Source organism: Podarcis tiliguerta, assembly GCF_965153285.1.
Source record: "Podarcis tiliguerta genome assembly, chromosome: 5".
NCBI classification, from domain to species: domain Eukaryota; kingdom Metazoa; phylum Chordata; class Lepidosauria; order Squamata; family Lacertidae; genus Podarcis; species Podarcis tiliguerta.
In genome coordinates, this window is record NC_139538.1 from 62,396,968 (window position 1) to 62,410,802 (window position 13,835).

General features: G+C 36.9%; 1 protein-coding gene across 2 annotated transcripts in view; it reads right to left on the reverse strand.

Moving 5' to 3' along the window:
• Positions 1–1,033: 1,033 nt before the first annotated feature.
• Positions 1,034–13,835, reverse strand: part of HECTD2 (HECT domain E3 ubiquitin protein ligase 2) — a 58,652-nt gene continuing 45,850 nt past the window's right edge. For both annotated transcript variants that reach the window (XM_083443668.1, XM_083443667.1), the window contains exons 9-21: positions 13,502–13,650; positions 12,516–12,639; positions 11,073–11,169; positions 10,179–10,286; positions 8,879–9,011; positions 7,900–7,988; positions 7,315–7,473; positions 6,593–6,667; positions 5,633–5,720; positions 5,384–5,490; positions 4,582–4,697; positions 4,335–4,478; positions 1,034–2,318 (exon numbers count right to left, since the gene is read on the reverse strand). In XM_083443668.1, the coding sequence (XP_083299794.1) occupies positions 2,198–2,318; positions 4,335–4,478; positions 4,582–4,697; positions 5,384–5,490; positions 5,633–5,720; positions 6,593–6,667; positions 7,315–7,473; positions 7,900–7,988; positions 8,879–9,011; positions 10,179–10,286; positions 11,073–11,169; positions 12,516–12,639; positions 13,502–13,650 (1,510 nt within the window). In that variant the 3' untranslated portion in view covers positions 1,034–2,197. The remainder of the gene's footprint in view (positions 2,319–4,334; positions 4,479–4,581; positions 4,698–5,383; positions 5,491–5,632; positions 5,721–6,592; positions 6,668–7,314; positions 7,474–7,899; positions 7,989–8,878; positions 9,012–10,178; positions 10,287–11,072; positions 11,170–12,515; positions 12,640–13,501; positions 13,651–13,835) is intronic.

A 13,835-nucleotide genomic window follows, 5' to 3' on the forward strand; every position in this document is an offset into this window, starting at 1 on the left:
TGTTCCCCATATTATTCCCTTTAATCTGTTTGTCCAAGGCCCTGCTCCAGAATTGTCTGTGGTAAGACTCTTCAGTCTATTCTGTAAGACTTTCATTTTTTGAAACTGAGTTCATCAGTTACAGTCACGAGACCAGCACTTTTAATGGACAGAGATCTGCTATAACATTTAAGTATCTGACATTGCCATTCCCTTGTACTGTATCTTTTAGCTCTTCACTCTCACCAGGAGAGGTAATGACTCAAATTAAAACCAACATATACTGGCTTTTAAGTGGGTGCTGGAAGGGAGCCAGGAAACTCAAGCAGAAGCTGTATGACTCTTCTGGTCTACTAGGCAGGGCAGCAGTCCATGTCCTCCACTACATACTCACAGTAAAAAACAACCTGATATGTGGCCTGTGAACTGGTTCCTTTCAAAACTTCCCCCAGTGTCATATTAACTGTGTCCCTAGAAGCCTATATGGTTGTTGATAAATGCTTCTGGAATGCAGAATATTAGTGCTTCACTTATTGGATATGGGCTTGGGGGGGAACCCTTTAACTTTAAAGTAGTACTAATGAATCAGTTTTCCATGGACCAAACACTCTAGAGAGCTCCAGTTTTTTTATATAATTAATGTAGAAGGGCTCACTTCCTACTACAGATGTAATTGAGGCAGTCTGAATGCAGAGAGGCCCCATATGCTCACTGAGGGTTATCTGGTCTAAATCACTCCTAGAAGGGAAGGAAGAAACATGGCTGGATCAAACCACATATCCATCAAGTCCAGCATCCTGGTTTCAACAGTTGTTATCCAGATACCTGCAAAAAATGAAGGCAACAGTTCTTTTCCAGTAGTATCTGGCAGCAGCTGGTAATCAGCACTATGGTGTCTATGGAAACAGAGGATCCATTTATCTCTCACAGCATAGCCATTGATAGATGTGTCATTGATAAGTCTGTCTAATCTGTTTTTATCAACATCTAGGCTAGTTGTCATCTCCATTTCTTGTGGCATTGAGATAAATAAAAGCTAGAATATCTGATACAATTTTATAACATTCACAACTGTATAAAAATTTGCTCAATTTATTTTAAACCTTGTGTAAAAGACAGTATGAAATTCCTAATGAAAAGATGTATAATTTTAAAATATCAAAATTACACCTTTCATTGCTTTGAGAGGTGACTTGTTTACCATCAAATAAATTCAAATGTACTATTATACATTAAATTTCCTTTTCTTAAAATTACAATTACAAAAGTACACTAACAGCCAAACTGTCTAGCTTAATATCACAATCATGCAATTGATTTAATACTTAAAGTTGGTCCAAGAATCTAGATAAATTTAAAACAGCAGTTTTTACATTCCTGTACAATCAGCTCTGTTAATCTGTAAAGGCTTAATATATAACATCAGAAACCCTAAAATTTGTAAAAATAAATCTTTAGCTTTATATTGCACTATCAAAATCATATTGGCCTACAGGCAATTATTTACATGCTTTTAAAATAGTTCATTTCTTGAGAATGAAAGCCCAAATATTAACAATATATATTAATACTATATTTGCTCTACCTTAAAACTGTTATTTGCCTCACCACATGCATCAGGTCAATGGCAGCTATAAGCTCTGCTATATTGTGTGTACTGTTTGGAGATCACCTTTCATCAGGTTTAATTAATCAAGATTCCCCCCCCCCCATTTAATTTCTTAGATGACTACTACTAAAATTAGTCTTGAGGCGACTTACAATATAAAAGTATTTTAAAATATATATTATTTGATGTACTTCCCTGGGGAATATCCATAAGCTAAACCAACAGTGAAGTAGTCTGTAGCTTTTGCCTGTAGCTTGTGCAACCTGAGGAGACAGAGGCTGACTTTCTTAAGTCACCTCCCTTTGTGAAGACAGTAAGAGACAGTTTCATTTAGACGAAGGCAAATATATACATCCTCAGATCTGACAGTCCTGACATCTTTCCTCTATCGAGTATTGTAAAAACAAATAAACATGAATACTGTACAAAATTGTTTTCCAGCAAGAGAGTATATTTCTATACAGAAAAGAGTGCACTTTTTCTTTAAAAAACAAACAATTCTACACCGTTCTAGGTAAGACTGTTACAGACTTAAAAGCAAAATGAAAAGCTTTAAAGGCACAGTCAGAGGAAAGCAAGTGCTACATTGGCTATACTTTTCAAGTGTTCTTATTCTAAACCAAAGCCTTCTGCATTTGAAATTCCAATTGTCAACTTCTGTTTCAGCTCTTTTTTGGTCTTGTAAGGAGGCAGGCAGAGCTGATTGAAGCAAGTGTGGGCAACAGGTAACCTAAAAATATTGTGAGAGAACATACACATTTTTAGTAAGAAACAACTCAACTGACTAAATTTAACTTTTGCTACAATCCACTGTTCCATGTGTGCAAATATGTATGTAAGTGCTGGGAGTGAGTCAGATCCCATTCTTTTTAGTAGAGGGACTAGTTTTTGCTGAAAGGAATTCACACAAAGTAGCTCTCTGCACTTAAATTAAGAAACAGGTATTCTAGTCAAAGGGACTGCCACACATGAGGAACTGAAAGCCAATATAATTGGGCCACACAATTATAGCTGCAGCCCAATGTTAAGGGTGTGTCACTTGAATCACATTCTGCTATTATAATGAGAATTAGGGTGAGAGGTATATTTTATATGGCTTATAGTTAGAAAATGGTTCAATGCACTTATTTGAAACTTGACAGTGTAGGAGAGGTAAGTGTATGGATGGTTTATGCCAAATTTGGGATAGAAACGATAAGAAATTGCTTATTTTTAATGAGTTTAAAAGTTGGACAGACTTAGGGAAGTTGTCAGGCCGTGTGTGCACTTTTTGGTTACCCCTGGTTTAAGAAATCTCCTAATTCAGCTCCAATCGATGAAGCAGCACAGGGTAAAGTACAGTGGTACCTCGAGTGAAGAACTTAATTCGTTCTGGAGGTCCGTTCTTAACCTGAGGTACCAATTTAGCTAATGGGGCCTCCTGCTGCCAGAGCACGATTTCTGTTCACATCCTGAAGTAAAGTTCTTAACCCGAGGTACTATTTCTGGGTTAGCAGAGTCTGTAACCTGAAGCGTCTGTAACCCGAGGGACCACTGTACCTTTATAGCCACTGAGTGTGGAATCTGGAATAGCCTAGACCACAGGTGGGAACACAGTACTAAGCCATCATTCTGATGCAATCCATCTACTCTCCCAATGGCTGTAATGCTAAGCCAAGGTTTAGCGCAGGGGTGGGGTACTGGATTTGGCCAGATCATTATCATTCCCGCCTGTTGTGGGCCAAGACTGATGGGCAGGGAGAGCCACCCACCTTTTAATCACCTGATGGCAATAAAAAGGTCACTTGAAATCATCATGGCCACAGGGGTCTTTAGAAGCCCTTTTCAAAGTGCTATCTCGTGAAGCCCTTTGGGCTTTGCAGGCACTCACAATCAGGCTGATTGATGGTACCTGCAAACTCCCTTTTGACCGAACCAAGTTTGTACCTGTTTTCACTTGTAGGGTAGGTGGGAATGGCTTGGCCAAAATGGCCTCACAGGCCAAAAGGGAGGCCTGGCAGCCCTAACTTGGCCTGTGGGTCAGAGGTTCCCCAACCCTGTTTTAGTGCTCTATGGACAAGCATGAATGAGCCTGAGCAAAGAATTGGACTTGCACATTTCCTTCTTCTTTCCCTTCCCACACAGCTGGGAGGACTTCGGCAGAGTTTAGTGTCACTTTTGTAGAATCTCAGCTTAGCATTATGGGATGCTGTTTCAAATAAACTGCTAAGTTTCAGAACAAGTCAGCTGAAAACTATGGCCTATAAAGCTGGCCTATTAAAATAAACAGTGTTAGGATATAGACTTCAGCAAGCCAACCTTCAAAAGGTTATCTGGTTATTTGGCTTACATGAGTTAAACCAACTGTATTTGCTTACAGCTTTTAATCTAGGGGGAATAAGTTTATTATAAAGGAACTCTGGTTTTAAAAAAGCTATGCAACTAAGATAACAAAACGCTACATTAATGAAACAAAGTTATCTATTTAAGATACTTATATTCCACATTTCAGAATGATTTCCTCACAAGATGGTAAACCAATATATATAAACTAAAGCAAATAATAATGCATACACAATTTAAAACAATAAATAACATTAAAATTTCCAGTACATTAAAACAATGGCCCACCCAGTACAGCCCTTATAATCAGAATAAAAACAGGAACACAGTTCCACAAGTGCAGGGCCACCAATGAGAAGGTTTGCTCCCATATGCCCCTCAATGTATTTAAAGTCAGAATAATGAAAACGGAAACAGAAGTTACCAATTTGTGGATGCTTCACTCTTTGAAATCTTGAAATTCAGGTCGGCCATTCCTCCTACAGGTACTCTGTCACTTCCTGTAGCAAAATGCAGGAGCTTCTTTTGAAGTTCAAGAGGAAATTCAAGTACTACTTCCCAGAAATACCTGCAATAGGCGTAAAACCCAGTTTCAGTCCCCATTGACAATTGGTTTTTATTGGAATTCTGTAGAAATTAGCATTAAGAATCAAGGGGGAAAATATGTCTACCGGACAGTGAGATCAGTTTTCTGGTAACCGTCATATTGCGTGTGCTTCTGAAGAGAATGCATATCCAGTTCAGGGCTTCCACAAACTAGAATTTCAACCTCCTCAGGACGAAGCAGCTGCCAAATTATTGAATTTGAAAACTAGATCACACAAACTAGTTAAATAGTTAAGCAGTGGATTTAAATTAATTTAGTCCCATTTATTGTTATGAACTTAAATCATGTCCAGATTGACTGAACAAATTGATCAGCTTGTGAGTTAAGGTATATTACTAAGGTGTCACTAAACCCACTGTTACTTTCCTGTACAAAGCAAGAAAAAAGAAAAGCACCTGCACATTGTTGATCATTCAACAATGATCCTTCTATTTATTGCATATATATCCTGCCCTATTTCTGAGGTGCTTAGTGCACCCATTTAGCATGGGTTTTCTATGTCTGAGCTGAATGATTCTGTAGAATCTACGCTGACTTCTATAGTGAGTTGGAATTTAGATGTGTGGGGGAGGAAGTCTGCTAGTACAGAAACAATGTGGAAACTCAATGAGCTCACAAAACCTCTTCATATGTAAGATGCTCTGATGTCTTGAAACTATTAACTAGTAATTACTCAATAGCATAAGGCATTATATATCTTCACTCCTTAGTATTTTGTGGCACAAGGCACTTCAAGTTTATCATTTCTATAGTATTATTCATGGGCAAACTCCATGCACATATTACACAATCTCTAGAGAATATAATAAATTCTTCAAACTTTTGTTTAGTACATTTTCCAAATACTTTTTGCTTTTTATTCTTACCATTAATGCATATGAAGCACAGACACTATGAAATCCGTAATAAAATGCTGCAAACTGTTTGTAGATTGATTTGTTGAGAAGGAAGTCTACATAAAGTTGAACGTACTCTGAAAAGAAAGGAGTTTTCATTTCTTTTGCCACACAAAATATGCAGAGTTACTATATTATAACCTGGTGTGTTTTTACAAACCAGCTAAATTTAAGAAAATCACCTTAATATTTGCAAGTTTAATTATGAAATCAAATTACCTTTTCTATTCTGATTTGTAACTGCGATTTTATCACCATCAGGCTTTAGGTTGTAACATTTTATGACTCCAAATTCTTCTTGAAATACCTGGTTAGAAATAACAGCATCAGTGTGCTACATCGGTTAGTGTGCCAGTCTAGGACTTAGGAGATCCTGGTTTGAATAATCACTCAGTCATGAAACTCACCGGGTGTTTTGGGGCTACTCAGTATCTCTCAGCCTAACTTACTATGCAGGCTTGGAGGGGAGTATTGTGTACATTGTCTCCTTGAAGGAAAGGCGGGGTGAGTATGAAATAAAAACCCCCTATATATACATACAACAGCTGTATGTATACAATAGTCCTAGAGGGGGCTTTCATTCAATGCACACACATAACTGCACAATTAAAGCGCTACCTGGATCCCAGTTAAGGAAAGGTTGGGATGGCTCATCAGTAAGATTGGGGGGAAATGCCCATTGTTTTTGGGAATAGTCCTGGGCACTAGAGGGTAAATACTACACTTCACTTGGACACCCACTGTAAAAAAGGAAAATGGATGTATTTTCTTTCTTTCTTTTGACCTGCTATCACAATCCCAAACCTCAGTCCCCTGCCATAATGGGAAAAATGAGAAAGGAAGAGCTTCAGTAACCACATGAGTTACAGAGGCAGATAAACAGAATGCAGATGACAGGAGGACCATGTATTCCAAGCTGCTGAGGGCAACAATAAATTAACTGGCTATTCCTGGGCAGGAATATAACCCACTATACAGCTATCCATTAAGCAAGAATGATGAAGATGAAGTGCTGTAAAAGCACATGCTGGTATTTTACATGTCAGATGTCTATTTTACACGAAGTTACTAATTTTCAGAACTATTTTGTAAAGCTAATTTTCAGTATAATTTTTATATTGTTAGAAATAGGACATAGGCTACCTTTTCTATTTTATAATAATTGCTTTTCTATTATACCTGGAAGGTTGAATAAAAGTCTTCTTCAACATTCCCTTCATAGGAAAGAAGTTCATTTAGTCCATGAGCCAGTTCCTGCAAGCAGAAAAAAAATGTAATATAGAAGATGTCCTCCTTTTCACCTAAATCTCAACACAAAAAGTACAGATCAACTGGGAACGCATACTGGTCATACTGTATACTATATGTATGAATTGTTGCTTTCCACTTTAAAACACAATAGCTTAAAAACCTAAGAAAAGCATGCTGGATCAGACCAATGGCCCATCTAGTGCAGCATCCTGTTCTCACAGTGAACAACAATGGTATATCACAAATAAGGTGTCATTTGGCTCTCAACTGCAAACCTTCCAAGCATGGCTGAAGTCTAAATTGCAACTTTAGCTTATGATTAAAAAGTCACATGGCCCATTTGTGACAAGCATAAAGCTACTATAAGACACAAGCAGTAGTTTTAAATATCATCCCTCACCACTGGTATATGTTTCCTAGAGTCATAACATGGGCCTCAATGTGTGAAATTTTTAATAGCAACCTGGAATTTGTCTATGCTTGCAGAATATAAACTGTATTGCCAGTATATAAATGCAGTCTGAAAATGCAGAGCCAAAATCAGTGTTAAAGTATATAGACTGTGGCTGGAAGCTTAGGAAACCCAAGAAAATAATAACACAAGAATTACTATTTGCAAGTGTTCTTTTAAAGCATTGTTTTATACCTACCGGCATTACCCGACATAGGTCATCAATAGTAACGCTACCAATTCCTACAGGTGCATTCTGATCACTTGGTACAATGGGAGGACTAAGTAGCTTTTTGTAGCAGCATAGTGGAAATCGAATATCCAGTGTGATACTATTATAGACAGCTAGTCCCATTAGCTAGGTGCTGGATGTTAAGCTGAAAATCATACTCTTGTCATAAGGTATCACAGTACAGTTTGAATTGTGTGTGAACAGAAACATTTAAAGAGGACTTGTAAAAACTGAATGCAAAATTATAAGATATAATGTATAGCCTACAGAAAGTATGGCTATTTAATAAATTCAGCCTTGCAATCTGCCATTTGATTTGAAGTAAGCAACAACTGGTTTAGCTGAGCATTTTGGAAGCAAACTGCTGTTCTCTCTCTCTCTCTCGTTCTTTAATCACAAAAATATATGTTAACATCCACTGTACATAAACAATATAAGAAAACTTTAATGATTTGCTATGAAAGGAAAAACAATTAATTTAAAAGTTCAAATATTTGTGACATGGTTAATCTGCTGTGTACACAGCACCTTCTAGTGGACAGGAAAGGATACAGCACCAACCAATCGGAATTCAGAGTAGTTATCACAGTTCAAGCTGCTAAACCAATGACAGTGAGAGTCCTTGTGATATGTAAACATGCCTGTCGAATAGAACAAATATTTTTTGTATTAAAATTCTATCACTTGTGCCCCAAATACAGTGTGATCTTGCCATGATCAAGAATTCTTGAAGCCCTGTTGATTTCAAATAGACTTAGAAGTATGCACCTTTAACCGGATTCTGCTTCCAAATTTATTCAAATGTTTGCTTGCATTGACTGTGTTGTCAGGATGTTAGAAAGCAAATTCCTTAAAACAAATTTCTCTGCCCATTTCAGATATTGTCTTTCCCTTTCATATAATTACTTTTCATCATTATGAAAATTTAAGCTGGAAGTTGAAATGGAAAAAAGAGTGCTATAAATCTAACAAACCATGAAGCTATTAGCAACATACTAATTTAATTTCTATCAGAGCTCTTTTTTGACCCAGACAGGTCCATAAATGAGTTACAAAATGATTACAAAGCACAACAATATCCAATAAAAAAAAAACTATACAGGTTTATACATTATTAATATAAACTGAATGACAAAAAATAACAATTTTTTCAAAAAAAAACCCTCAATAATTTAATAGATTCCAACTCCCTCTGTAATAAACCATTCTTACTCATAATCAGAATACTAAGAGAGAGAAAGCGAACCTGCTTGCAGAATACCATAGCTTCATTACAACCACTGAAAACAGTTTTTCCTGCATTTTCATCCTCCACATTTTCCACAGTAGAGAAATATGAAACAGGGCTTAAGTATGCAGGCTGGTTCATACTGGAAGCGTAGATCTATCAAGTCCCAGATGAGTAAGTTAGTACCAATGAATTATTGGCACAAAGTTGAGGAGTTAATTTAAATAAAAATCCTCTCCGCTTTGCAATTCTTAATTCTTGTCTGACTGGAAGTGATAGAAGAGCTTCAGTTTAAACACTCACCATAGTCTGGATGAAAAATTTGTCGAATTAGAAGAAGAAACCATTCTTTTGTTAGGCCACCCATGTCAAGACCAGCTTCTCCTACAAATGTAACTTTCAATTTCTTTTTCAAATCTGCTCTTTTCCTTGTCAGCTATTTAAAAGCACACACATATAAATTAGTAAAAAGAAACATAATTTTTTTTTAATGTTATACCTTTTATTTAACATGTGAAATCAGTTCATTATTTAACTCAGACATCATAAACACATCTTATTAGTCTTTGAGGAATCAATAGTCCATGAATGTGGAACTGCATTTTCTTCCTATGCTGAATTGTTTGATAATATCTGAATGCCATGGGAACAGCATTGTGATAGTTTGTCCTTAGAAGTGTAAGAGAGTGAAGGCAGCAATAGAATGTGTACATTTTCATATTGTTTCATATTGTTTCTCTTGTTGTTTCTCTTGTTCACTATATAATCTCCAAATGGAAATACAGTGGTATCTCTGGTTACGTACTTAATTTGTTCAGGAGGTCCGTTCTTAACCTGAAACTGTTCTTAACCTGAAGCACCACTTTAGCTAATGGAGCCTCCTGCTGCTGCCGCACCACCGCCGCTGCTGCATGATTTCTGTTCTCATCCTAAAGCAAAGTTCTTAACCCGAGGTACTATTTCTGGGTTAGCGGAGTCTGTAACCTGAAGTGTATGTAACCTGAAGTGTATGTAACCTGGGGTACCACTGTAAGGGGTTGGTATACAGAAGATTTTTTTGCCACTGCCTGGCTGCAGTGATAGTGTATTAAAACATTTGTCACAGTTGATTGCACAGTACGGTCATCATTTCTGAGTCAGGCCCTATGCACTGAATTAAAAAGAAGCTCTTGCCAATGTTTTGCAAAACTGCAAACATAGTTTATGATTTAGTTATTTATTTAAACTACTTCTACTCTGCCCGTAAACAGAAACAAAATATAAAAAACAATTTTTGTAATACAACTTAAAAGCAGTAACAATGTGTGATCTATAAAAGCAGCATAAGATCATTTGGCAGAGTAAACGTCAATATACTGGTTGAAAAGACCATGCACTTTCCCCTCCCCTTCCCGCCCCGCCCCTCCCCTACAACCTTCACTTGAATGCCAGAACTGAAGATTTGCTGAAACCAGAGTTTCCCTTTACCACTGAAATGGGAAAATGATTTTATACTGGATTACACACCAGGTTATGAAACCAGACAAGTACCTTCAGGTAGATTATATGCATGTGCAGCTTAGAGGCATCTTTCATGAATCAATATAGAAATAGTTCTGTTTACCTCATCTAGTGAATCGCTAACTAGGTGCATTCTCCTCACTTTCACATTTAGAAACAACATGTTCATGTCAGGCCTCTGCCTCCGCGAGACTTTGTCCACAAGGCTTTGCTGTTTAGAATCCAAGACAGAAAACAAAAGAATTAACTACAGCATATTATCATCTATGTCTTATGTAGGACTCTGAACTAATGAAACTCCTTTCTGAAACACTGTGGTTTATACAAAATATTGCAGAATAAACTATGCAATACTTAGAATAATAGAACAGTGTTTTCCACTGCCAATTTTAGATCGGGCAATCCTGCAAATTCTAATTTTTCTCATAGTCACTGCCCAATAATATAGAATATTCCTTATACTGATTTTAATACAGCTTTGAATTAAAGCATTAGCCTCGTAGCCATAAACAAGTGCATGGAATTCTATGTAGGTGAGTGAGTGGGCTGGTGGAGAAGCATAGGAGCCAACTCCTAGGGGCTGAGGTTCCTTTGTGCCCCCCTAAAATATTTGAGGGGCCTGGGCTCCCCCGAAGTTGATGGGAATTGCCATTCAAATGGTGTACGTGTGCCACGCCATGTGATCGATTATGTGGGCCGGTGCTTATCTGGCCCTCCCCATATTTTATTCAAGTTGGCACCCCGTGGAGAAGGGAGGGAAAACTCTGACCCGCCTCTGCACCCAGCATAGAAACAAAATTGCTTGTCAGAGGGTGGAAGCCTTCTCCATGTTTAGAATAAAAATGCAGCACCTTGACTAGGGGAGATGGAGCTCTGACTCTCTTCTCTATCAGCACCCAGGGGACTACTGAATTTTTTGGTAGCCTAGTAACATTTGTGGGCATATTTATGAACCTGTTTTAATACATTATATATTTTAAGAAAAAAATATACTTACCCGTGCAATATTTATCATCTGTTGTTCAGAATCTTTTTGAATAATAACCTTCTTTGCTGCTATAGAAATAATAAATGGATATTGACAGAAGGAAAACCTGAAAGAGACAGAGAAGCATTAATTATATTACTTTCAAAGTGATTATATGAAACACTATGAATTAGAGTAGCCAAATACAACAAACAAAAGTCTTAAAGCAAGGCAATAAGGGACTGCCTAACAACCACCCATATCAAGACCACCATGTCAAAACATGGAGGCCACAGGTTCTCCAGCCCTGCTTTAAAGTGCTGAGCTGTAGCTTAGATTAAGTCCTGCTGTCTTTTGGGGGGAGGGAACAAGACCAGCTTTTTGAGGAATCCTCTCTTGTGGCAGAAAGTTGTCAATCTGAATCTTACCTCCTGCCATCCCAGAAAAACTGAAAACCCATCCATCCAGGTTGTTGCCACAATATTGATTCAGACTGCAACCCTACCCCTATATTCCCGTTATTCGTGAAACATGGAATTGGAAAACCATGAGTCGGACAATGTACTATATAGCTGTTTCTCCAAAAACTAGTAAAGCTTTGATTTCCCAAACTATCATCTATGAACACACTTTTGTTTGTGTGGACAGTTTGTTGAAGGCAAAAGGAAGCATAAGCAGATTAGCAGAGCATAACTGATATTTTGAATTAAAAAAGAAAAACATTTATTAACAACATGAAAGCAATATGTATGATATACAGGAGCAACAAATAATATTAGCCATGGAACAGAAATGCAACATGCTGGTTGCATTAGCCCAGCCACTGAAATGAAGTATTGTCAGCCTCAGCATGCAAAATATAGGACTTCGTTGCTCTAATAAGAAGTCATTGTTTGCAATCTGTTGCACATTGATCTTAATGGTTCAAAGCAGTCCACATTAAGATGAACAATGATGAAGAACAGAACTGCCTGAGGTCTTCTGAAAAGCTGCTGTGAATGGGCATACACATTGCTGAAAAGTATGTCTGAAAAGTACAATACTAGCTACTCAGAAAACATTTGAGTCATAAATGGGTGAAGAACTGCACATTAAAATTGGGGGGAAATGAAAAGTTTTTGTCTAATGTACACGAGTTTGATAACCTAACATTACCTATAAATTATTGGAAGACAATAGTTTTTGAAAAACCATTGTTTTTAAAATATCTTTAATTAAAAATGATAGGATGACCACTATAGATGATAAAATAATAATAATAATAATAATAATTAATAATAATAATAAAATATATTTATACCACATCTGGCTGAGTTTCTCCAGCTACTCTAAAATGGATAGAATGGTTCATTTCAGTAAAAATGGAAACCCTGAAAATATTGCAACAAAAATACAGTCAGCGCTTGATAACACACAACCCATGACATTTAGCAGCCTTTCAACCATGGTACTAAACTCTTAAAAAATTCTTACCTTTGAGAATTTCCATAACATTGCCAGTTATGATATTCTTCCATGAGATCAATATGATCCAGTGTAGAATTATAAAAATCCATATATGGAACAATAGAAGGGTTAGCTAGACTATTTGAAGTATCTATAAAGATATATTTAAATATGAGTTTTCAGAAATGACAGCCAGCTTTCTTTAGAGAAATGAAATTAGACTTTTTATTAAAAAACAACAACAAAAATAAGTAAAATATACAGTAAACGGCCAGTCAACCCCTGAAAAAATCTTAACCTATGGAAGTAAACTCATAGCTGCTGGAAAACATAATTAATCTGGGTGCCATTCGTTTAGCTCTTTCCCCCTGAACTTTTAATATCTGTGCATTAGATCTAGAAACTTATTTGTAGAACAAGATGTCTACACAAAGATTAATGCAGTTTTCAGTTTTATATTCTTAAAAAACAACCAGAAAATTAAATCACTGCAGTAATAGAAGTGATTTACTTATGCTGACATTCATTTTTTATTTCAGATGTATTCTATACAATAGGTTAAGCATTGGCAATCTGTAAATTTTCCAAGCCCTTAACTGACTTGCTACCATAATGATGTAAAGTTCCCAATTGATGTTCAGATGGAAGGTGTTAGCAATAGAACGTTAAGAACAAGTGCACCTTCTGTGCGGAACGTGAAAAGACAGTTCCAATGGAAAAGTTTCTATCCAACTTAAAAGGGGTGTGTGATTAATGGGTTCAGGGATGCCAGAGCTGCTGCTGCTGCTGATGATGATGCTGGCACAAGGGAGTCCTGCCACAGATGACTGGGCCACTCTTGCAAGAAAGGCCAAAGAGACATCCATGTAAAACATAGATTTGTCCTAATAGACAGGCAATTGACTATACATCACTAGTTTTACTGCCTGGTTGGAAAAAACACCACACATGATATAAGAAAAACATCGTATTAGAAGAAGGAACACAAACTAATTGAATCTGTGGAAACCTACTAAATAAAGACAACACTTTGGCTGCTGATGGAATCCACCAAGAACACTTTTCCAGAGGAGGCAATTCTTCAGGCTTTGCAGGAAAAAGTCGTAGAGAAATAAACTGTAGCAGCCTGTCTAGCACTTGCTTGAATCTCTTCTGTGATATCCTATAAGAAATATACTGAAGTCATTTTTATGATAGAAAGCAAACTGTAGAATGTTAGTGGAACTCATAGCTTTTTATGAAAAGTATTTAATAGTTGACAAATTTCTATTGATCTGTACTAAAGTGGTATGAAGAATAGGTAGCAGAACTGTTAACTTTTTCTGTGGGCCAGTTCTAGTCTGTTAG